The 24,740-nt window shown below is 40.2% G+C and overlaps 1 protein-coding gene across 1 annotated transcript; it reads left to right on the top strand.

Annotated features, from left to right (window-relative positions):
- Positions 1-548: 548 nt before the first annotated feature.
- On the top strand, positions 549-2,509 carry Rbm31y (RNA binding motif 31, Y-linked). Its single transcript, NM_001408902.1, has one exon. It carries the CDS (start codon positions 580-582, stop codon positions 2,275-2,277), a length of 1,698 nt encoding a protein of 565 aa, NP_001395831.1. The 5' UTR covers positions 549-579; the 3' UTR covers positions 2,278-2,509.
- Positions 2,510-24,740: the final 22,231 nt, after the last annotated feature.

Here is a 24,740-nt window from a genome sequence, read left to right as displayed (position 1 = left end):
ACCTCATTGAAGCTCTTATTTAAAAATGTTCCTTTGGAACCCTTTAGCATAATATACAAACCCAGAGACATTTTGGTTTTTTTGCAGGATGTTACAACTTTGTATCCCTTTCCCATCCCAACCCCCAAATAGTTCAGGTTAACATGAAACTCATCTAAAGTATGAAATAAATAGGTGATTTCCTCAACATTCAAGTCACTTTCCAGGAAAATTAATTGGTTTTAACAAAATTCAAAGAGATATAATCGAAAAGACAAAAGCAACAATGAGAAAGGTTCCTTTTGTACCAAGCTATTCCTTTTGTGCGCCCTATGAGGACAAAAACAAAGTCTACAGGGATCCCTGCTTTTTGCATGGCAAGCATTAACATCTTTGTAGGACAAATCAGACACTATCCCTGCCCCCCAGTTTAGAACATGAAGCAGTCTCTGCGTTGGCTTTAGTCGTAATGCTTGTTTCTATTTCGTCACTATTGTACAACAATTCCCCCTACTCCCTGAGCACGGCTATGCTGCCGCCATTTGTGCCTCAGCCGTTGTTTCACCAACAGTCAAGAAACCTCCATCCAGCCTATCTACCATGAATACTGCCAGCCTTGCTGTGAGAAAGTACAATGAAAGAGACCAGTTGCGGGAAGGGTTCAGAATTGATGCCACCAAGAACCAACAGGATGCCAGTAAGATGTTCATTGGGGGACTTTCCCAAGAACTGAACAAGCAAGTACTTCTGGAATACTTGTCTAAGTTCGGTGAGATAATAGATTTTATTATAAAAATAGACCCAAATACCGGTCTGTCTAGGGGATTTGGATTCGTGCTTTTCAAAGACAGTTCCACAGTAGAGAAGGTGCTTCGAGTGAAAGACCACAAAGTTGATGGCAAAAAAATAGAATTTAAAAGGGCTAAAGCCCTTGAATCTCAATTCCCTATCAAAAAGGTTTTTGTGGGTGGGCTGAACCCGCGGATGTCTGAAGAAAAAATAAGAGCTTACTTTGGCACATTTGGGCAGATAGAGGCTATTGAGCTTCCACTGTGTTCAGATACACAGGAAAGAAGAGCTTTTGGCTTTATCAAATACATGGATGAAAACCCCGTTAGAAAGGTCTTAGAAACCAGGTACCATTTCATTGGCTCCAGCCGTTGTGAAGTTAAAATGGCATTTCCTAAAGAATATCCTGCAAGACAACTGAGTAAAAGTAAGACTAGAGCTAAGGATAGGGCAAGAACAGCTGTTCCAGCTGCAGAGTTAGAAAACCACTGGAGAGGAGGAGGCAGCCAAAACTTCCACATTATGGATAACTCAGATACTCAAGAAGCCAACCAAGATGCCCACAGAGCTGGCTCATATACTTCTAGAGCAAACTCAGATGTCACTTTGTCAAATGCCCGTGGTTTCAGGGATACCCCCAATGCTTTCCAGGCAAACCCCAATGTTATTGTGACAAATTCAAGTGCTTTCAGAGCAAGCCGAACTGCTTTGAGGCCAATCTCAAATACTGTAGGGTTAAGCCATTATGCTCTGGGGGCAAATCCAAATGCCTTCTTGGCAAACCAGTATACTTTTGGGGCAATTCCAAATGCCTTAAGAACAAGCCAGTATACGTTGGGAACATACCCAAATGCTTTAGGAGTGAGCCAGTATGCTTTGGCAGCATACCCAAATGCTTTCGGGATAAACCAATGTACTTTGGGGGCAAACCCAAATGTTTTCTGGACGAACCAGTATCCTTTGGGAACATATCCAGATGCTTTTGGGATAGGCCAATATGCTTGGAATATGAGCCCAAATGTTTTTGGGGCAAACCAGTATACTTTGGGTACAAACTCAGATGCCTTCAGGCCAAACTGTTATTCTTTTGTTGCAAACCCGTATGATATCCGGACAAACCACTATGTTTTGGCAACAAACCCAAATGTTTCCAGGACAAGCCAGTATATTCTGGGGGCAAACCCAAATGCCTTTGGGTCAAGTCATTATTCTGTGGGAGCATCCCAAAACGTTTTTGGACCAAATCAACATAGCTTCGGAGTAAATGGAAACTTTTGTGGGGCAGCTGGAAGTAGTGGAGGCACTGGAGGATTTAATTTCTCTCAAGTATACGGCAATTTCCTGAATGTTTGCAACACGCTGCCAGCTTTTCACGGCTCTAATGGAGACTACTTCTTCCTATATAGCTATGGAGCTTATGATGTGGGATCTGCACCTAATTACAATGTGCAAATAAACCAGTCCACTCTTCTTGGTAATGGTTACCAGGGAATTTATTCAGCATTTTGAAGCCTAATTAAGAAGCCATTATCCAAGGACCATTCTGTTCAACAATGAAAAAATCAGTGACTTATATGAAATGGTTCAACAATGCTTGATTGGACATTGCCACTGCTTGCCGCAACTTTTGAAGTTATCAATACATTTTCCATCACCTTTTGACATCGGAGCTACAACAAGAAGACAAAGGCTTGAGACTGTCTTGTAGAAGGTTATACTCGAAAATAAACATTTAAAACATTTATTTTGAGTGACTTCTGTTTTAAGTTGGGGTTTTCTTTTGTGCTTTGTTTGTATTATGGTGAAGAGAAGGAAGAAAGTTTCATCATTGTCCTCCCACTTTTTAATTCTGCATTGCTATGTTTGGTTTAGACACACTTACACAGTCCCTTCAACTAGTTAATTCCAGTAAATAGAAACAAATTGCTTCTGGATACTTTCTGAAGGACATATCTCCATGCTTGTTGTTTGTCCCCAAAACACATTTTCATAATGTCAAGCACATTCACTATTATAAAATGCAATTATGTGTGTGAATTCTAAAGTTACTTTACCTAGAAGTTTTGCCTTTAATTTATGACAACACAGTATAAGCTTATAGTTTCCTAATTAAAAATCATCAGTTTTATTCCTCGGTCTCTATTCTGACTCTGTTTTTACTTTTATTTTGAGACAGAGGCTTACTAAGGTTAACTAGGCTATCCTTGAACAAGGTGACTTTGAACTTGCAACCTTCTGCCTCATCATTACTTGGTTGCATTTCTAAATATTCAGTGATTTTTATCCATTTGTCCATCTACTATTTACAAGGATCTATTCCAAGTCAGAAATTATATACTGGGAAACTGTCTCAAGAGGCAAGAAATATAGCTAGGTATTAAGGAAAGTTTTACAAAAGATGATTTGCACAGCCATTAAAATATATCTTAGCATGGAGCTTGCTGGAGAATGAGAGAAGTGAGTGGGCCTTTCCCAATCATCTAGGCTAGGAGAGATGCAAAGTTGAAAAGAAATATAACATTTACCTTAAGAACACACCAATTTCTTGTTTGTTTGGCTGTTTCATTTGGGTTTTTTGTTTGTTTGTTTGTTTAAGAGTAGATATAGGGTGTGTGTATGATTAATAAGAAAAGGGTAGAAAAACGGGCTTAAACATTCTCAGCAGCAACATAATAAACCATCAATGGGAACTATATACATTTAAATTTTCTAGTAATAGTATTTATTTTAAAGTGTTTAATGCTAAATAATATTTAAATAAAATAACAAATCTATTTCAGCATGTAATTAAAACAATTACTGAGACTTTTTATATTGTTCTAGGCATACCCATTCATTAGAACCTAGTGTATTTTACTTTTATAGGACACCTCAGTTATAATTAATTTTATTCCAAGAGCTCAACATACATGGTTACTATCTATCATGTAGAAAAGTGCAGGCTCAAAACAGACATTATTTATTGAGGGCATTTCTATCTTTAAGGCATTAAGAAGAATTTTTAAAAAATTAAAAAGAGAATAATACAGGACATCAAAGACACGGTATATACCTAACTGAAAGCACAGAGCTCTTCAGTAGGCCGCTGAAATCGATTTCTATTTTCAAATAACTCCCGATCAAAAGGGGAAAACAAGCACAAAACCAAAATTCTGTAGTTTTGTAATAAGGGAATAAATGTTTAAGGAGACACTGAAATTTACTTAGTGCCATATGCATTTCTATAACTATACTGAAAACAAAAAGTAACTTACTCTTTATTTTTGTATTATCCTTAGTATTTAGCAAGAACTTTTCCACATAGTAGGAGCTTAGAATAATGGTTGATGGCATAAGATCAAAACTGATGAGTATATATTTTACACAACAGCATGAAAGAAAATATAAATTACTAGAAGCAAAAGATAAAGATGCTACTTTCACATTTACCTGAAATTTTTACTTGAATGTTTGAATGAATTTTGTACCTTCAATGGGAAAATATAAATATATAACAATAAATGTATATTGTTAAAATATGAAGGCTATCTGTGGTAGTAATTGTAAAAGCAAATATACTATACAGAACAAAATACATATTATCTATACAATACATACATATAAAGAGTATTTCCAAGGTAATTGCTTTTTAGAACTAAAGAATATTATACTAAATCTTGGTTTAAAAACACCAAGTGACACATCTACTGGGATAATTTTAGTATCACTTTAATTGATGTTTTCTATTAAGAAACTATAAGATTATACAGTGTTGTCATAAAGAAAAGGGGAAATTACTAGGTAAACTAACAATAGAATTTATAAAACTAAATGGCATTATAGGGTAACAAATGTGTTTAACATCATGAAAATTTGTTTGAGAATTTGGGACAAATGACAAACAAGCAGATGTACCTTACAGAAAATGTCAGGAGCAATCTGCTTGCATTCCCTGAAATTAACTAGTTGAAGGTATATTATTAATGATAAATACGTTGCGATATAATATAATATAATAAAATATAATATAAACATACTACATATACTATTAAGAAAATCTGTTTCTGTTTCCCATGAAAATAAACTTGTTTGTTGAAATGAAATACAGCATTCACTGGCTATTTTATTTAAAAAAAATAAACCAAATAAATTTCATTAATTTCAGAGTACCTGTATCAGATGTTTTGATAATTCATTTTGCCATATGATGCTGTTTTAGTTTTAGAAGGTATATTTTTTTCCTGATTCGAGTGGGTTCATTAGATGACTTATATTTTTAAAAAATTCCAGTAGAAATAAATTGGGTTAGTTTTGATTTCTGTATTTTGTACACATTCAAAAAATTAACTTAAACTCAATTTTATTTAGACAGCTTATGATGAATTTACAATTCAGCTTATGGCCATAAGTTTTAATTGTTAAAAATTAGGTTACATGGTATTATCAGAAGTGTGCCAAAGCAACTATTTCTTTCTCACATCAGTCCAATTAATACTTTACATAGTTGTGAGAGAGAGATGATTAGATCCTATCTAAAAATATGTAAAATTCACATTTTAAAAGATTTATTGACTTTTTTAAGGAAACAGAGGCTGAATCATATTTTTTTAAGTCATTATGTTTTCCTAAGTCTGCGGTTGATACTATAAATGTATACATCATAAATATACTCTAATGATCCACCAGTACTGAGATGATTAAGTATAAACTTGGGACAATTTAAATGATTCATCCATTAGTGAAGCTTATACTTCTGAGAGATTGTCATATACCAGCATTTATGCCTTCATATTTAGATAAAATATATTTCTTTTTTTTCTCTGATGACATGATCTTTATTGACTACATTCATCTCCCCTAAATAATACTGGCAGTTACAGGTAACTAGGAATGATAACCTCAACATATCTTGGTGAGAAAGGGGTTTAGTGCAACTTTTTTTTTTAATTAACTTGAGTATTTCTTATTTACATTTCGAATGTTATTCCCTTTCCCGATTTCCGGGCGAACATCCCCCTAACCCCTCCCCCTCTACTTCTTTATGGGTGTTCCCCTCCCCATCCTCCTCCAATTGCCGCCCTCCCCCCAACAATCACGTTCACTGGGGGTTCAGTCTTAGCAGGACCAAGGGCTTCCCCATTCACTGGTGATCTTCCTAGGATATTCATTGCTACCTATGAGGTCAGAGTCCAGGGTCAGTCCATGTATAGTCTTTAGGTAGTGGCTTATTCCCTGGAAGCTCTGGTTGCTTGGCATTGTTGTTCATATGGGGTTTCGAGCCCCTTCAAGCTCTTCCAGTTCTTTCTCTGATTCCTTCAACGGGGGTCCTATTCTCAGTTCAGTGGTTTGCTGCTGGCATTCGCCTCTGTATTTGCTGTATTCTGGCTGTGTCTCTCAGGAGAGATCTACATCCGGGTCCTGTTGGCCTGCACTACTTAGCTTCATCCATCTTGTCTAATTGGGTGGCTGTATATGTATGGGCCACATGTGGGGCAGGCTCTGAATGGGTGTTCCTTCAGTCTCTGTTTTAATCTTTGCCTCTTTCTTCCCTGCCAAGGATATACTTGTTCCCCTTTTAAAGAAGGAGTGAAGCATTCACATTTTGATCATCCGTCTTGAGTTTCATGTGTTCTATGCATCTAGGGTAATTCAAGCATTTGGGCTAATAGCCACTTGTCAATGAATGCATACCATGTGTGTTTTTCTTTAATTGGGTTACCTCACTCAGGGTGATACTTTCCAGTTCCAACCATTTGTCTATGAATTTCATAAAGTCATTGTTTTTGATAGCTGAGTAATATTCCATTGTGTAGAAGTACCACATTTTCTGTATCCATTCCTCTGTTGAAGGGCATTTGGGTTCTTTCCAGCTTCTGGCTATTATAAATAAGGCTGCAATGAACATAGTGGAGCACGTGTCTTTTTTATATGTTGGGGCATCTTGTGGGTATATGCCCAAGAGAGGTATAGCTGGATCCTCAGGTAGTTCAATTTTCAATTTTCTGAGGAAACTCCAGACTGATTTCCCGAATGGTTGCACCACTGTGCAATCCCACCAACAATGGAGGAGTGTTCCTCTTTCTCCACATCCTTGCCAGCATTTGCTGTCACCTGAGTTTTTGATCATAGCCATTCTCACTGGTGTGAGGTGAAATCTCAGGGTTGTTTTGATTTGCATTTCCCTTATGACTAAAGATGTTGAACATTTCTTTAGGTGTTTCTCAGCCATTCAGCATTCCTCAGCTGTGAATACTTTGTTTACCTCTGAACCCCATTTTTAATAGGGTTATTTGTCTCCCTGTGGTCTAACTTCTTGAGTTCTTTCTATATTTTGGATATAAGGCCTCTATCTGTTGTAGGATTGGTAAAGATCTTTTCCCAATCTGTTGGTTGCCGTTTTGTCCTAACCACAGTGTCCTTTGCCTTACAGAAGCTTTGCAGTTTTATGAGATCCTATTTGTCGATTCTTGATCTTAGAGCATAAGCCATTGGTATTTTGTTCAGGAAAAGTTTTCCAGTGCCCATGTGTTCGAGATGATGCCCTAGTTTTTCTTCTAGTAGTTTGAGTGTATCTGGTTTGATGTGGAGGTCCTTGATGAACTTGGACTTAAGCTTTGTACAGGGTGATAAGCATGGATCGATCTGCATTCTTCTACATGTTGACAAATGAACCAGCACCATTTGCTGAAAATGCTATCTTTTTTCTATTGAATGGTTTTGGCTCCTTTGTCAAAAATCAAGTGCCCATAGGTGTGTGGGTTCATTTCTGGGTCTTCAATTCTGTTCCATTGGTCTATCTGTCTGTCTCTGTACCAATACCGTGCAGTTTTATCGCTATTGCTCTGTAATACTGCTTGATTTCAGGGATAGTGATTCCCCCTGAAGTCCTTTTATTGTTGAGGATAGTTTTAGCTATTCTGGGTTTTTTGTTATTCCAGATGAATTTGCAAATTGTTCTGTCTAACTCTTTGAAGAAATGAATTGGTATTTTGATGGGGATTGCATTGAATTTGTAGATCACTTTTGGAAAATGGCCATTTTTACTATATTAATCCTGCCAATCCATGAGCATGGGAGATCTTTCCGTCTTCTGAGGTCTTCTTCAATTTCTTTCTTCAGAGTCTTGAAGTTCTTATTTTACATATCCTTTACTTGCTTGGTTAAAGTCACACCGAGGTACTTTATATTATTTGGGTCTATTATACAGGGTGTGGTTTCCCTAATTTCTTTCTCGGCTTGTTTCTCTTTTGTGTAGAGGAAGGCTACTGATTTATTTGAGTTAATTTTATACTCGGCCACTTTCCTGAAGTTGTTTATCACCTTTAGTAGTTCTCTGATGGAACTTTTGGGATCACTTAAATATACTATCATATCATCTGCAAATAATGATATTTTGACTTCTTCTTTTCCGATCTGTATCCACTTGACCTCCTTTTGTTGTCTGAATTCGCTGGCTAGAACTTCAAGAACTATATTGAATAAGTAGGGAGAGAGTGGGCAGCCTTGTCTACTCCCTGATTTTAGTGGGATTGCTTCAAGTTTCTCTCCATTTAGTTTAATGTTAGCAACTGGTTTGCTGTATATGGCTTTTACTATGTTTAGGTATGGGCCTTGAATTCCTATTCTTTCCAGGACTTTTATCATGAAGGGGTGTTGAATTTTGTCAAATGCTTTCTCAGCATCTAATGAAATGTTCATGTGGTTTTGTTCTTTCAGTTTGTTTATATAATGGATCACGTTGATGGTTTTCGTATATTAAACCATCCCTGCATGCGTGGGATGAAGCCTACTTGATCATGGTGGATGATTGTTTTGATGTGCTCTTGGATTCGGTTTGCCAGAATTTTATTGAGTATTTTTCCGTCGATATTCATAAGGGAAATTGGTCTGAAGTTCTCTTTCTTTGTTGGTCTTTGTGTGGTTTAGGTAATAGAGTAATTGTGGCTTCATAGGAGGAATTCGGTAGTGTTCCATCTGTTTCAATTTTGTGGAATAGTTTGGATAATATTGGTATGAGGTCTTCTATGAAGCTCTGATAGAATTCTGCACTAAACCGGTCTGGACCGCGGCTCTTTTTGGTTGGGAGACCTTTAATGACTGCTTCTATTTACTTAGGAGTTATGGGGTTGTTTAACTGGTTTATCTGCTCCTGATTTAACTTTGGTACCTGGTACCTGTCTTCGAAATTGTCCATTTCCTGCAGATTTTCAAGTTTTGTTGAATATAGACTTTTATAGTAAGGTCTGATGATTTTTTGAATTTCCTCTGAATCTGTAGTTATGTCTCCCTTTTCATTTCTGATTTTGTTAATTTGGACACACTCTCTGTGTCCTCTCGTTAGTCTGGCTAAGGGTTTATCTATCTTGTTGATTTTCTCAAAGAAACAACTTTTGGTTCTGTTTATTCTTTCTATGGTCCTTTTTGTTTCTACTTGGTTGATTTCAGCTCTGACTTTGATTATTTCCTGTCTTCTACTCCTCCTGGGTGTATTTGCTTCTTTTTGTTCTAGAACTTTTAGGTGTGCTGTCAAGCTGCTGACATATGCTCTCTCCTGTTTCTTTCTGCAGGCACTCAGAGCTATGAGTTTTCCTCTTAGCACAGCTTTCATTGTGTTCCATAAGTTTGGGTATGTTGTACCTTCATTTTCATTAAATTCTAAGAAGTCTTTAATTTCTTTCTTTATTTCTTCCTTGACCAGATTATCCTTGAGTAGTGCATTGTTCAGCTTCGACGTATATGTGGGCGTTCTTCCCTTATTGTTATTGAAGACCAGTCCTAGGCCGTGGTGGTCTGATAGCATGCATGGGATTATTTTTATCTTTCTGTACCTGTTGAGGCCCGTTTTTTGACCAATTATATTGTCAATTTTGGAGAAAGTAACATGAGGAGCTGAGAAGAAGGTATATCCTTTTGCTTTAGGATAGAATGTTCTATAAATATCTGTTAAGTCCCTTTGGCTCATGACTTCTCTTAATCTGTCTACGGCTCTGTTTAATTTCTGTTTCCATGATCTGTCCATTGATGAGAGTGGGGTGTTGAAATCTCCCACTATTATTGTGTGAGGTGCAATGTGTGTTTTGAGCTTTAGTAAGGTTTCTTTTATGTATGTAGGTGCCCTTGTATTTCGGGCATAGATATTTAGGATTGAGAGTTCATCTTGGTGGATTTTTCCTTTGATGAATATGAAGTGTCCTTCCTTACCTTTTTTGATGAATTTTAGTTGAAAATTGATTTTATTTGATATTAGAATGTCTACTCCAGCTTGCTTCTTCCTACCATTTGCTTGGAAAGTTGTTTTCCAGCCTTTCACTCTGAGGTAGTGTCTGCTTTGTCTCTGAGTTGTGTTTCCTGTAGGCAGCAGAATGCACGATCCTTGTTGTGTATCCAGTTTGTTAATCTATGTCTTTTTATTGGGGAGTTGAGGCCATTGATGTTAAGAGATATTAAGGAATAGTGATTATTGCTTCCTGTTATATTCTTATTTGGATATGAGTTTATGTTTGTGTGCTTTTCTTCTCTTTGTTTTGTTGCCAAGATGATTAGTTTTTTGCTTCTTCTAGGGTATAGCTTGCCTCCTTATGTTGGGGTTTACCATTTATTATCCTTTGTATTTCTGGATTTGTAGAAAGATATTGTGTAAATTTGGTTTTGTCATGGAATATCTTGGTTTCTCCATCTATGTTAATTGAGAGTTTTGCAGGACACAGTAACCTGGGCTGGCATTTGTGTTCTCTTAGGGTCTGTATGACGTCTGTCCAGAATCTTCTTGCTTTCACAGTCTCTGGTGAAAAGTCTGGTGTGATTCTGATGGTCTGCCTTTATATGTTACTTGACATTTTTCCCCTACTGATTTTAATATTCTTTCTTTATTTTGTGCGTTTGGTTTTTTGACTATTATGAGACAGGAGGAGTTTCTTTTCTGGTCAAATCTATTTGGAGTTCTATAGGCTTCTTGTATGCTTATGGGTATCTCTTTCTTTAGGTTAGGGAAGTTTTCTTCTATGATTTTGTTTTAGATATTTACTGGTCCTTTGAGCTGGGAGTCTTCATGCTCTTCTATACCTATTATCCTCAAGTTTGATCTTCTCATTGAGTCCTGGATTTCCTGTATGTTTTGTACCAGTAGCTTTTTCCACTTTACATTATCTTTGACAGTTATGTCGATGATTTCTATGGAATCTTCTGCTCCTGAGATTCTCTCTTCTCATATCTACGGCTCCTTGTCTCTTCTTTTGGTTTTCCATATCCAGGGTTGTTTCCATGTGTTCTTTCTTGATTGCTTCTATTTCCATTTTTATTTCCTTCAACTGTTTGATTGTGTTGTCCTGGGATTCTTTCAGGGATTTTTGTGACTCCTCTCTATGGGCTTCTACTTGTTTATTTATGTTTTCCTGGATTCTTTCAGTGATTTTTGCAATTCCCACTGTAGTCTTCTACTTGTTTATTAATGTTTTCCTGTGTTTCTCTAAGGGAGTTCTTCATGTCTTTCTCGAAGTCCTCCAGCATCATGATCAAATATGATTTTGAAACTAGATCTTGCTTTTCTGGTGTGTTTGGATATTCCGTGTTTTCTGTGGTGGGAGAATTGTGCTCCGATGATGCCATGTAGTCTTGGTTTCTGTTGCTTGGGTTCCTGCATTTGCCTCTCGCTATCAGATTATATCTAGTGTTACTTTGTTCTGCTATTTCTGACAGTGGCTAGACTGTCCTATAAGCCTGTGTGTCAGGGGTGCTGTAGACCTGTTTTCCTGTTTTCTTTCAGCCAGCTATGGGAACAGAGTGTTATGCTTTCGGGCATGTGTTTTTTCTATCTACAGGTCTTCAGCTGTTCCTGTGGGCCTGTGTCTTGAGTTCACCAAGCAGGTCACTTGGAGCAGGAAAGTTTGTCTTACCTGTTGTCCCGAGGCTCAAGTTTGCTCATGGGGTGCTGCCTACGAGCTCTCCGCGGGGGAAGCAACCAGTAAGATCTGTGCCGCTGTTTCCGGGGGCTTCCTTGTACCAGGGTTCCAGATGGTGTTTGGTGTTTTCCTCTGGAATCAGTAATGTGTGCAGAGTGCAGTCTCTTCTGGTTTCCCAGGTGTGTCTGCCTCTCTGAAGTTTTAGCTCTCCCTCCCACGGGTTTTGGGTGCAGAGAACTATTTATCTGGTCGGTCCCTTCAGGTTCCGGTGGTGTCTCAGACACAGGGGACCCGCTGTTGCTGTGCCCTTGTCCAAGGGAACCCAGAGGCCGTATACAGTTTCCTCTTGGGCCAGCCATATGGGCAGGGGTGGGCAGTGTTGGTGGTCTCTTCAGCTCTGCTGTCTCAGGAGTGCCCACCACTCCAGGCAGTGAGGGCTCTCTCCCATGGGGTGTGGGAGCAGAGAGCTGCTGCAGGGGGATTATTTCTATCTTTCTATACCTGTCGAGGCGCATTTTCTGACCAATTATATGGTCAATTTTGGAGAAAGTACCATACGGAGCTGAGAAGAATGTATATCCTTTTGTTTTAGGATAGAATGTTTTATAAATATCTGTTAAGTCCATTTGGTTCATGACTTCTCTTAGTCTGTCTACGTCTCTGTTTAATTTCTATGTCTTTTTATTGGGGAGTTGAGACCATTGATTTTGAGAGATATTAAGGAATAGTGATTATTGCTTCCTGTTATATTCATATTTGGATGTGAGGTTATGTTTGTGTGCTTTTCTACTTTTTGTTTTGTTGCCAGGACGATTAGTTTCTTGCTTTTTCCGGGGTGGAGCTTGCCTCCTTATGTTGGTCTTTACCATTTGTTATTCTTTGTTGTCCCACGCGTGACCTCTCGCCAGCAAGAAGCACGCTGGCACACATAGAAATCCTTGCTATCAGTAAACTTTTATTTTTTATCTTATGGAGAAGCCCCGCGCGCCGGCCAGGCGCTTATATAACCCTAGTGCGGCCCATCCACACCTGATTGATTGCTTACTCATGACCTCATCAGGCACGCCCCAGAATGGGCAAAGACCTGGCACGAAGGCACTCTTGCACATGCGCACACAGTTAATCTCCCGATAGGGAGTCGGCTGGCACGGCGAAGGCTAGCGCCATCTTGTCTGACTTGGCCTTCCACGTGGGGCGCAGTGGAAGCCAGCACCATCTAGTGGTGGCGAATGTTATTGCGGCCCTTTACATCTCCCCCTTATCTTTTTATTAATTAATAGCGGTAAACTATTGTCTAGGCTGGTCTAGTTCCCCGCAGTTACGTCCATCTGCTGTGGCTCCTGTCTTAGGTCGTTCCTCTATGTCACAGCCTTATCCGTCGAAGGGTAACCCTATCGCCACTGGGCCCCGTGTCTTAGATCGGTCTGTGCATGAGGAAAGTTGCCCGTCTCTTGATACCACAGTGCTGTGTGACAGTAACTGAATAATGACCTAGGGCAAACTCTAAAAAGAGGCCAGTCAGAAGGTGAGTTAGTGGGGAGATCATGATCATCCCATCGCGTGCAATGAGGAAACCTCAGCGATGTAGACGGGCTGATCAAAGGAATCTTGAGTCTCTCTCATCCCAGTGCAATGGATCCACAGATCCATGGGGGTGCAAGAGTAGAGAACACAGATAACGACTAATTTTTTAAGATATATAACCAAATTTTAGGGGAGGCCCCTTGTTCAAATGGCTACAAGTGCTTGAGTGATAACGGCCTTGTCACGTTTTTGTTGAGATCTGAGTTTGCAAACCAACCATAGCATGAATACTAATCCACAGCATAGGGCTGCACCAAACAGAGCCACCCCCACCCATTCTTAGAAGTACTAGGAATCCAAATCCAAAGAGGTAGTGTGAGGGCTAGAGGTAGTTTCCGAGGGATCCATCCGGGAGTCATTTCTAGGCGTCAGAATTCTCCGTGTCAGTCGTTCCGGTAGCCAGAATGGATTGTCTTCTTCCTGTGGGAAAACACAAACCGCTCCCCTGGATCTTATTAAAATAGGATCCGGGCCTTTCCATAGACCAGTCAAAACATCTTTCCATTTTACCATCTCTTTTGGTCTATCAGGCTCTGAATAGTGACGTTCGGCTGCAGTATGGCCTTGGGCATCGAGATTTAAAAAAATTAAAAGTGAAGAGTGCCATGGAAACAGCTACTCTTGGTACTGAGGGTAGAGCCTCCTCGACTCCCCCTTTTTGTTTAATTAAATAGGATTTGAGAGTGCGATGGGCACGTTCTACAATGCCCTGTCCCTGAGGATTATACGGGAGACCAGTCAGATGAGTCACCTCCATCTGGTGGCAGAACTGTTGAAATTTTTGAGAAGTATAAGCTGGTCCATTGTCTGTCTTAAGGAGTTTGGGTTTACCCAAGCGCTCCACGCCTCGAGGCAATGTTGAATTGCATGTGAGGCCTTTTCTCCTGTTAGAGGTGTAGCAAACATAATGCCAGAGCATGTATCAATGGAAACATGCAGATACTGAAGTTTTCCAAAAGAAGGGATATGAGTAACATGCATTTGCCAAACCTGTAGCGGTCGGATTCCTCGGGGGTTAACTCCCACATGTGGTACAGGCAGGAATTGACAACAATTTTGACATTGGGTAACTATCTCCCTAGCTTCTTTTCTAGTCAAAGCAAATCGGCGGCGTAAAGTTTCAGCCATCACATGAAATCATCTGTGAAATTCTTTTGCTACATCTAATTGAGGGGACAAGGCAACTGCAATCACTCTTGTAGCTTTGTCCGCTAGGTCATTTCCGCGTGACATTGGCCCAGGAAGGCCCGAGTGAGCTCTAATATGTGTTATGAATACAGGGGATCTCCTGCTGAGAAGGTTAGATTGAATTTGTTGAAAAATTTGAGCAAGTTTTCTGGAAGGCCTGATTAATCCAGCCACCTCAAGAACCTTAACTGCATTAACCACATAAGAGGAATCTGACACAATGTTAAGCGGGCCTGGGAAGGTCTCAAGGACCTCTAGCACCACTAAACATTCCACAACTTGAGGTGAGGTTTCATTATACTGCTTAGATACTAACTTATTATTGACCACATAAGCACCTATACCAGTTTTTGACCCATCTGTATACACTACAACCCCATCAACAAGTGGTTTCTGAGACATTATGCGTGGGAACACAATGGCTTGGCTTAAAGCAAATTGTAGGATCGGGTGTTTTGGATAATGATTATCAATCTGTCCAGCAAAGGAAGTAACTAACACTGCCCAAGCATTTGAGGTAGCAGCTAATGTTTGAACCTGAATGGCTGTATATGGTACTATCAAAGTTTTGGGTTCTTTCCCAAAATGAGTAATAGCTGCCTTCAACCCGCGGAGTGCAAGCTGAGCAACCGCATCAGGATACCAGTCAATAATCTTAGCAGGAGATGCATTGGGATGGACCCATAAAAAAGGCCCATCCTGCCACAAGACAGCTGTTGGCAATTGCATAGTTTTGAAAACACACAAGTCAAAAGGTTTGGTTTCATCAATGCGCTGCAATTGAGCATCCTGTAAGGCTTTTTTTTCTACAACTTGTAAGGCCTGGTTTGCGGCTGGTGTCAATGCTCTCGGAGAGGAGATATGAGAGTCCCCTTCCAAAATATCAAATAAAGGTTCAACTCAGCAGAGGAAACCTTTAAAAATGGTCTCAGCCAATTTATATCTCCCAATAATTTTTGGAAATCATTTAAGGTATGTAAATGATCTCTGCGAATCTCTAATTTCTGGGGAACTATTTTTTCAGGATAAATGACCAATCCCAGAAATGAGCCAATTTCTGCAATTTGAACCTTTTCTGCAGCGACTTGTAGTCCCCATTGTCCCAATGTTTTGATTAAGATGGGATATGAGGTCTGTAAGGTGGTTAAATCTTTATCACATGCTAAGATATCATCCATGTAATGAGCCAGCAACAAAGAAGGAAATTGCTTCCTTATAGGTTCAAGGGCTCGTTGCACATATAGTTGGCAAATAGTGGGGCCATTGGCCATGCCTTGAGGCAGGACCCTCCACTGAAATCTCTTATCAGGTTCAAGATGATTAATAGCTGGTATAGTAAATGCAAACCTCTGTCTGTCTTGTGGACACAAGGGGATGGAAAAGAAACAATCCTTAATGTCTATAATTATTATCTTCCATTGCTTAGGTAAAGCAGAGAGTAAGGGTAGGCCTCGTTGGATCGAGCCAAATAAACGCATCTGTGCATTAATGGCTCTCAAATCATGGAGAAGTCTCCATTTTCCTGATTTTTTCTTTATCACAAAAATAGGAGTATTCCATGGTGAAATGGACGGTTCTAAATGACCAAGCTGTAATTGTTCATTAACCAATTTAGTGGCAGCTTCTAATTTTTCAGAGGATAGATGCCATTGAGGAACCCATATCACTTCCTCTGTGAGCCAGGGTATGGGCATAGAACCCTCAATGGCACCTAGGAAAAACCCAGGCCCTGCCTTCCTATATTACCTTCTTGTGGGACCGGTTCTAATTTTCCTTGTTCCTTTTTTCCTAATCCCTTCCTAATCTCGACAGCTTGTCGAGAGTACTCGTTGGTCAATGTCAGGCCTAGACCCTGTAAGACATCCCTCCCCCAAAGGTTAACAGGAAGAAGGAGGACACAAGGAATAAACCTTCCTGATTGGCCTTCTGGAGCATGCCAGATCAAGGAGCGTGAGCTGATAGTGGGGCTGGCCTCATACCCTAGTCCTTGTAAGGAATGGAATGATTGAGTGACAGGCCATGCCTTAGGCCACCACTTAGAGGAGATAATGCTCTTATCACCCCCTGTATCTAGAATTCCCTTGAAAGTTTTCCCTTCTATATTCAACTCTAAAGAGGGTCTGGAATTAAGGTCCATCATTAAATAAGCAGAATAAGTCCCGGAAGAGCCAAACTTCGCGGTGCCTCTAGGGACCCCGGAAGAAGGAAAATGATCATGTAAGCTTGGAAGGATAATCAACTGAGCAATCCTGTCACCTGGGGAAATGGAAAAAACGCCTTGAGGGCATGAGCAGAGAACTTGAAGTTCTCCTGTGTAATCTTGATCTATTATTCCAGGGTGAACAATTAGTCCCTTTAAAGTTAAGGAGGACCGTCCCATAATAAGGCCAACACTTCCCACGGGAAGGGGGCCTTTGTAGTCAGTGGGGACGGGTTGCACACCCATCAGTGGCATTAATATGAATTGGGTGGTAGAACAGAGGTCCACTCCTGCTGAGCCTCTAGTGGCTCTGCGAACCGTGGTGTCTGTCTGTTGTAAGCTGGAGTCCCATATGTTTTGGGGCCCTGAGACCTGGGGCCCAGATACCCATTTTTTGGAATGTTTTCACTCTCTTCTGCCTGGGGAGGCCCGGGCTGAATAAGCCTGCCTCTGACATCTTTAACTGAGCGACATTCACTAGCCCAATGATAGCCTTTCCCACACTTAGTACACAGTCCTGGTGCTCTCTTCTTAGTGAGGGCTTGACACTCCTTTTTCAAATGTCCTTGTTTGCCACAGTTATAGCAGACCTTGCGATCACCTGTACCTGAGCACTTTTGGCCCTGTAGGATAGCAGCCGCAAGGCCAGCATTAGTAAGCGGGCCTCCAAGTTCTCGGCAAACTCTCAGCCAGTCCTGTAATCCTTTCCTCTTCCTGGGTGTAATAGCTGCTCTGCATTCCTGTGTGGCTTGCTCATAGACCAACTGTTCCACTAAAGGCATTGCCTGTTCAGGGTCTCCAAAGATCCTGCCTGCTGCCTCCATCATCCTAACCACAAAGTCTGAGAATGGTTCCTGGGGGGCTTGTATGATTCTCGTTAAGTGTCCCCCGGACTCTCCCTTCTTGGAAAGTGCCTTCCACGCCTTAACAGCGGCAGCGGAAATTTGAGCGTATGCTCCCCAGTCATAGTTAGTTTGATTATTGGCATATTGCCCTTGTCCTGTTAACAGAACAAGAGTCCAGTCTCTCTGATTGCCTTCAGCAATGGCATTGACTTTGGCCTGTGCCTGAGAGGTGTCATACCATAAGACTTTCCATTCCACGTATTGTCCCATATTGGGAAGCGCAGCCTTCACTGTTGTCTGCCAGTCTCCTGGAGTCATGGCCAGAGTAGCAAGCCTTTCGACTTGAGCAATAGTAAAATTGGCACTAACTCCATAGTTACGGACCGACTCGGCAAGTTCTTTAATTTGAACATATTCTACTGGTGCGTGAACACGGCCTCCATCGGCGGCCTCAAACACCGGGAATGCCAGCTGTATCTTTTTCAGTTCCTCTTTAGTAAGGAAGGAATCTGAGTGGAATCTCTCCATATAAGATGGAGAGGCGCTGGGACTTATAGGCTGGGAAACCGCATGATTTCCACCTTCCACTTCCTTTTGTTTACCCAAGCTGTTAGCTCGTTGTTCATCTGGGTAGTGTCTTTCTTTTTCACAGCGAGCTGCCTCATCTTTTAAATCCTCTCCCTCAGAGGAGCTAAGCTCGTCTGTCCCTGAGCTATCAAGCTCTGAAGTCTTTGAATCCTTTACCGGATAAAGACTTCTGCTTTTCAAGATCTCTTTCTCCTTCCTCTGTTTTATCTCACCCGGGGCGTTTTTTTCCCCAATCTCTCACTTCAGTATTGGAAGGGCTTCTTTTCTTAGGTGCACCTTTTCCCTTTAAGCTCTTTAATTCGTTATCTAACCCTGTTTCTGATGCGCCGTCTCGACCTTCCCCCAATGCTCTCTGCTTTGCTGTTACAGCTGGGTAGTTCTCACGCGACCTCTGACGCCCTTTGGCGGTAACTAGAAACTCAAAGGTCAATAGAAACAACCCGAGGGCTGCCACAGCAACCACAGCGCCACCTGCCACGTCCGGCAGGGGACTGAGCCGGAACAGGTCAAGGCTAAACATAGTCTCTCAGAGTTTTACCTGCGTTCTACAGCTTCTGGATTTCTTCTGTGAAATGGAGGCTTCTCGTAGCGCCGGCGATGATGTGGCTTTTTGTCCCGGGTTTCAGCACCAAATGTCCCACGCGCAACCTCTCGCCGGCAAGAAGCACGCTGGCACACATAGAAATCCTTGCTATCAGTAAACTTTTATTTTTTATCTTATGGAGAAGCCCCGTGCGCCGGCCAGGCGTGCTTATATAACCCTAGTGTGGCGCATCCACACCTGATTGGTTGCTTACTCATGACCTCATCAGGCACGCCCCAGAATGGTCAAAGACCTGGCATGAAGGCACTCTTGCATATGCACACACAGTTAATCTCCCGATAGGGAGTCGGCTGGCACGGCGAAGGCTAGTGCCATCTTGTCTGACTTGGCCTTCCACGTGGGGCACAGTGGAAGCCAGCGCCATGTAGTGGTGGCGAATGTTATTGCGGCCCTTTACACTTTGTATTGCTGGACTTGTAGAATGATATTGTGTAAATTTGGTTTTGTCATGGAATATCTTGGTTTCTCCATCTATGTTAATTGAGAGTTTTGCAGGATACAGTAACCTGGGCTGGCATTTGTTTTCTCTTAGGGTCTGTATGACATAAGTCCAGGATCTTCTGGCTTTCATAGTCTCTAGTGAAAAGTCTGGTGTGATTCTGATAGGTCTGCCTTTATATGTTACTTGACCTTTTTCTTTTACTGCTTTTAATATTATTTCTTTATTTTGTGCATTTGGTGTTTTGACTATTATGTGACGGGAGGTGTTTCTTTTCTGGTCCAATCTATTTGGAGTTCTGTAGGCTTCTTGAATGCCTATGGGTATCTCTTTTTTTAGGTTAGGGAAGTTTTCTTCTATGATTTTGTTTTAGATATTTACTGGTCCTTTGAGTTGGGAGTCTGTGCTCTCTTCAGTACCTATTATCCTTAGGTTTGATCTTCTCATTGAGTCCTGGATTTCCTGTATGTTTTGTACCAGTAGCTTTTTCCACTTTACGTTATCTTTGACAGTTGAGTTGATGATTATTATGGAATCTTCTGCTCCTGAGATTCTCTCTTCTATCTCTTGTATTCTGTTGGTGATGCTTGTATCTATGGCTCCTTGTCTCTTCCTTTGGTTTTCTATATCCAGTGTTGTTTCCATGTGTTCTTTCTTGATTGCTTCTATTTCCATTTTTATTCCTTCAATTGTTTGATTGTGTTTTCCTGGAATTCTTTCAGGGATTTTTGTGATTCCTCTCTGTAGGCTTCTACTTGTTTACTTATGTTTTCCTACGTTTCTCTAAGGGAGTTCTTCATGTCTTTCTTGAAGTCCTCCAGCATCATGATCTAATATTAATTTGAATCTAGGTCTTGCTTTTCTGGTGTGTTTGGATATTCTGTGTTTGCTTTGGTGGGAGAATGGGCTCCAATGATGCCATGTAGTCTTGGTTTCTGTTGCTTGTGTTCCTGTGTTTGCCTCTTGCCATCAGATTATCTCTAGTGTTACTTTGTTCTGCTATTTCTGACAGTGGCTAGACTGTCCTATAAGCCTGTGTGTCCGGAGTGTTGTAGACCTGTTTTCCTGTTTTCTTTCAGCCAGTTATGGGGACAGAGTTTTCTGCTTTCGGGCGTGTGTTTTTCCTATCTACAGGTCTTCAGCTGTTCCTATGGGACTGTGCCTTGAGTTCATCAGGCAGGTCGCTTGGAGCAGGAAAGTTTGTCTTACCTGTGGTCTTGAGGCTCAGATTTACTCGTGGGGTGTTGCTTATGGGCTCTCCGTGGGGGCAGCAACCAGGAAGATCTCTGCTGCCCTTTCCAGGAGCTTCTGTGCACCAGTGTTCCAGATGGCATTTGGTGTTTTCCTCTGGAGTCAGAGATGTGGGCAAAGTGTAGTCTCTTCTGATTTCCCAGGTGTGTCTGTCTCTCTGAAGGTTTAGCTCTCCCTCCCATGGGATTTGGGTGCAGAGAACTGTTTTTCTGGTCGGTCCCTTCAGGTTCCTGCGGTGTCTCAGATGCAGCGGATTTGCTGCTCCTGTGCCCTTATCCAGGGAACCCAGAGGCCGTATACATTTTCCTCTTGGCCCAGGGATGTGGGCAGGGGTGGGCAGTGTTGGTGGTCTCTTCCGCTCTGCAGTCTCAGTATTGCCCACCTGTCTCGGCGGTGAGCTCTCTCTCCCATGTGGTTTGGGAGCAGTGAGCTGGAGGCAGGGAGTGCGAGATTGGGACTCCCGCTAAAAACCGGAAGTGTCCGGTCCTAGAGGAATTTTTGCCTCTGTGTGTCCCAAGGCCACCAGTCTGGTTGCTTGCAGCAGAAAAGTTGGTCTTATCTGTGGTCCCGAGGTTCAGGTTTGCTAGTGGGGTGTTGCTTATGAGCTCTCCGCGGGCGAAGTAACCAGGAAGATCTGCACGGCCCTTTCCGGGAGCTTCAGTGCACCAGGGTTCCAGATGGTGTTTGGTGTTTTCTTCTGGAGTCGGTGATGTGGGCAGAGTGTAGTCTCTTACGGTTTCCCAGGAGTGTCTGCCTCTCTGAAGGTTTAGCTCTCCCTCCCACGGGATTTGGGTGCAGAGAACTGTTTATCCGGTCGGTTCCTTCAGGTTCTGGTGGCGTCTCAGACCGATAAAGTATATTTCTAAAAAGAATAACTTAAATCACTATGAAATTAGAAAAGTAGAATTACACGAAAAGATTAAGAAATCTGTATTAACATAGAGAAACATGAGAAAAAATATGATTCATCCCAACGTGTAGATAAGAGGCTTTTCTTCTAGATACTACATTGCCTTAATTAGATTCTAAAATTTGTGTTAATGATGTCAATATAACTTCCTCTGAATCTTTTTAGTGATATATATCATTAATGTATCCATTCTAAAGAATATGAGTATACTTTATAAATTATGACTTGCCACCTCAAGAAATCCATCCTAAGCAAAAGCCTAAGCTCCTACTATGGTAAATCTGATGCAAATATCTGAAATAATTTAGTTGTCTTCTTAAGCTGAGATAAATCCCATAAAACTCACATAGTCACTGCAATATTTTATGGTCACTATTGACATTGAAAGATAATGACTGATAATTGTCAACCATGCACCTGCATCCTGCATTTACAACTCTTGCACAAATGGCAGTGTTCATTTTGGGTTGCAGAAATGTGTAAAACAGGGGATATTTGTAAATAATAGGTATCAACTTTGCCAACTATAGTCTGTCATATAACTATATAATTCATTGGTCTGTAGGAGAACTATGATATAAAATATATGAAAGGAGCTATATAAATGCAAATACAACAAAAAATACAATTTATTTCTATGGATTTTTAGTCTTAAATGAAAGCAAAATTCCACAGACTACTAGACACAGCCTGTTAAAAATGTCAAAATGGTTTCCTAAGGGAAATCAGAATGACGATTCAGAATACCATTTTAACAGCACCCATTGTTCTTTGTTATTTCCTGATTTGCTTGGGGCAAAGGGTGTCAAAGAAGTGCTAAAAAGGAAGCTCCTAAAAAATAGAACTATAAGAGGACAAAGAAGTTGCTTAAAGAGGGAAAAATGCATGGTAGTTGTCTACAAATCTCCTGCTGAAGTTCACTTTTGTAATTCCATTTATACAGTCACAAGAACACTTAGGAGTCTTAACTCATCTACTAAAGTCCTTAATAAGCCCTTCTTTGAAGAAATAAATAACAACAACCTCCCAGTATTTATAGATTACTGTAAGACCAACACCTATGGAGAAAACTAATCAGCTAATAGCTGGCATGACTCCTTAGGTAGGTTATTTATTTCTGCCATTCAGAGAAAAAAGAACTATTTGACTAATTTTCTTAGCCCTCAGAGGTAATCTGGGACAACAGTGAAATCTGATTGCAACATCCTTATATCAAGTGGTAGAACCAGCTGAACATTTCTCTGCAGTTTCATAATAAAAATATTAATAATAAAATTTATAGCAACCATTATTGCCCAGACGTATGTGATATTTTATATAGTTTAACCTTCACAGTAACTATTTTTAAAAGCTAATCAGTGTTTCTATCATATAAATGAGAGGCCCCATGATTATGTTATTTTTGCATAAAAACTCAGCTAGTCAGCAACAGATTCAGGTTGTGAAAGCAGCTCTTTCAATTTCCTTGAAGACTGATTTTTTTTTGAAAAGGCACTGCCTTCCTTAGCACAGCATCATGTGCAAAGTTAAGTAAAAAGGAAACTACTACATTCCTCTAAGAAAAAAGTATTCAAGTAACATCAGAAGCATGTAGATAACACAGAAAGGGGCTAGAACCTGAGGTGCAGTAGCATTGGTAAGAACCATAAAAATAAAGCACAAAATAAAGGCTATTATAAAAGGTAGATAAATAGATACTTTTAGAAAACATAATGGAAGGGCAGCAACACTTTGATCATCTACACAAAAGCACTAACTTCTGAAGGAAGAAACTATGTCTGCTGCAGTATTTTGATTGGGCAACTAACCAAAATATACTATAGACAATTCTACATTTGTACAAAGAAGAAAAAAGTGATACAATACTAAAATTTTGTTTCAAGAAATTGAAATAATCATTTTTCTTATGATAGGAAGCTTCGGTTTTAAGCACTGTTAAATTCTCTTTAGTTTTTCCAAATATATGCTTGACTTACATAAGTCTTCTAACTCAGTCATATTAATCCTTTACAATGTTTGTAAAAGACCGCTGATTTTTTGCTCTGTATTAAAATCTATTGCAATCACAAGCTACAACAGTTACTATGGTATAATATAAGTATAAATAGGTGATTTTATGACATACCATTTTGAAGAACCAAATATATGTATTTGAAACTTTAAATATTGCTTGACAAATTACACAAGAAGTTTACTTTGTGAAATGTAGGATACAAAAAATGTCCCTGAAAAGGGACTCAAAATTCTCTAAAGAAACAACTACTAAGAAATAATGCTTTTAAAGATCACATTTCCCTACAATTTGTGCCAAGATTTAAAGAAAATAAGAAGAAATGTTATAACAAAATTAGGATTCATTGAAGATGAAATACTACTTTGACCACTGAGTTACTCTAGAAGAAGCAACTAAAGCAAATTGAAAGTCTCTCTCTCTCTCTCTCTCTCTCTCTCTCTCTCTCTGGGGAGGGGTGTGTGTGGTGGTGTAAAGTTGTTAGTTTTAGAGGTATCACGTAAATATGGATTATTATTTAGGTGTTGAAGTTTGTGTCTAATGAAGGCAGTCTTTCAGTGTACTTTCAAATGTTGGCTTAGGGAGATAGTTCAGTAGGTTTTTCCATAATCATGAAGAACTGAGTTCAATCCTAACACCCACATAAAAATGCAGATATGTTAATATGTGCTTCCTATTACCAGTGCTTAGGCATTGGAAAGTAGAACATCCCTGGGGTTTACTGTCTGGCCAGTTCTGCTGAATCAGTAAGCTCCAGAATAATAAAACATTCTGTCTCAAAAGATGTCAATAATGTTTCTAAGGATGATAACAAAAGTTAAATGTCTTCCACTTGCACTTCCACACATAGCCAAGCTCGCTCTCTCTCTCTCTCTCTCTCTCTCTCTCTCTCTCTCTCTCCCTCTCTCTCTCTCTCCCTATCTCTCTCTCTCTCTCTCTCTCTCTCTCTCTCTCACACACACACACACAGAGAGAGAGAGAAAGAGAGAGAGAGAGAGAGAGAGAGAGAGAGAGAGAGAGAGAGAGAGAAAGAAATAAAATATTTATTCTCAATCAACACTACCTACCCTACCTCCCTAAACAGTTGTCATAATTAAGGCAAGTAAGGAAGATGGAAAAGGAGACCCTTGCTCCTGGAGTCTGGTTGAAGCCTCTGGATAACGGACAAGCTAGAATTACAGCACAATTAATAAAGAAGGTTGCTGACAGAACTACTATTTTTTTCTTTAATGTAGACATGCTAAAATAGCCTGAATGTATATTACTTTGAATAGGACATCATTCCTTCTAGACATTTTTGACGACTCTTCAAAATGAGACAAACAGGTCTGGAGAGTTATATCAGTGAATATTACCACTAGTTCCTGCAAAGATCTTAGTTTGGTTTCCATTACCCACATGACAACTCACAACTATTTTTTACTCCAATCCCATCGGATTATATTTCCCCTTCTTTACTCAACTAACTCAGCATG

Source organism: Rattus norvegicus, chromosome X (genome assembly GCF_021556685.1).
Source record: "Rattus norvegicus strain SHRSP/BbbUtx chromosome X, alternate assembly SHRSP_T2T, whole genome shotgun sequence".
Lineage (NCBI taxonomy): Eukaryota > Metazoa > Chordata > Mammalia > Rodentia > Muridae > Rattus > Rattus norvegicus.
The sequence above is the reverse complement of the archived record's forward strand: the minus strand, read 5'-3'. Positions and strand labels throughout refer to the sequence as shown.

Excerpts from the sequence above, each read along its gene's own strand:
- Rbm31y (NM_001408902.1), top strand. The coding sequence starts at position 580 with ATGAATACTGCCAGCCTTGCTGTGAGAAAGTACAATGAAAGAGACCAG.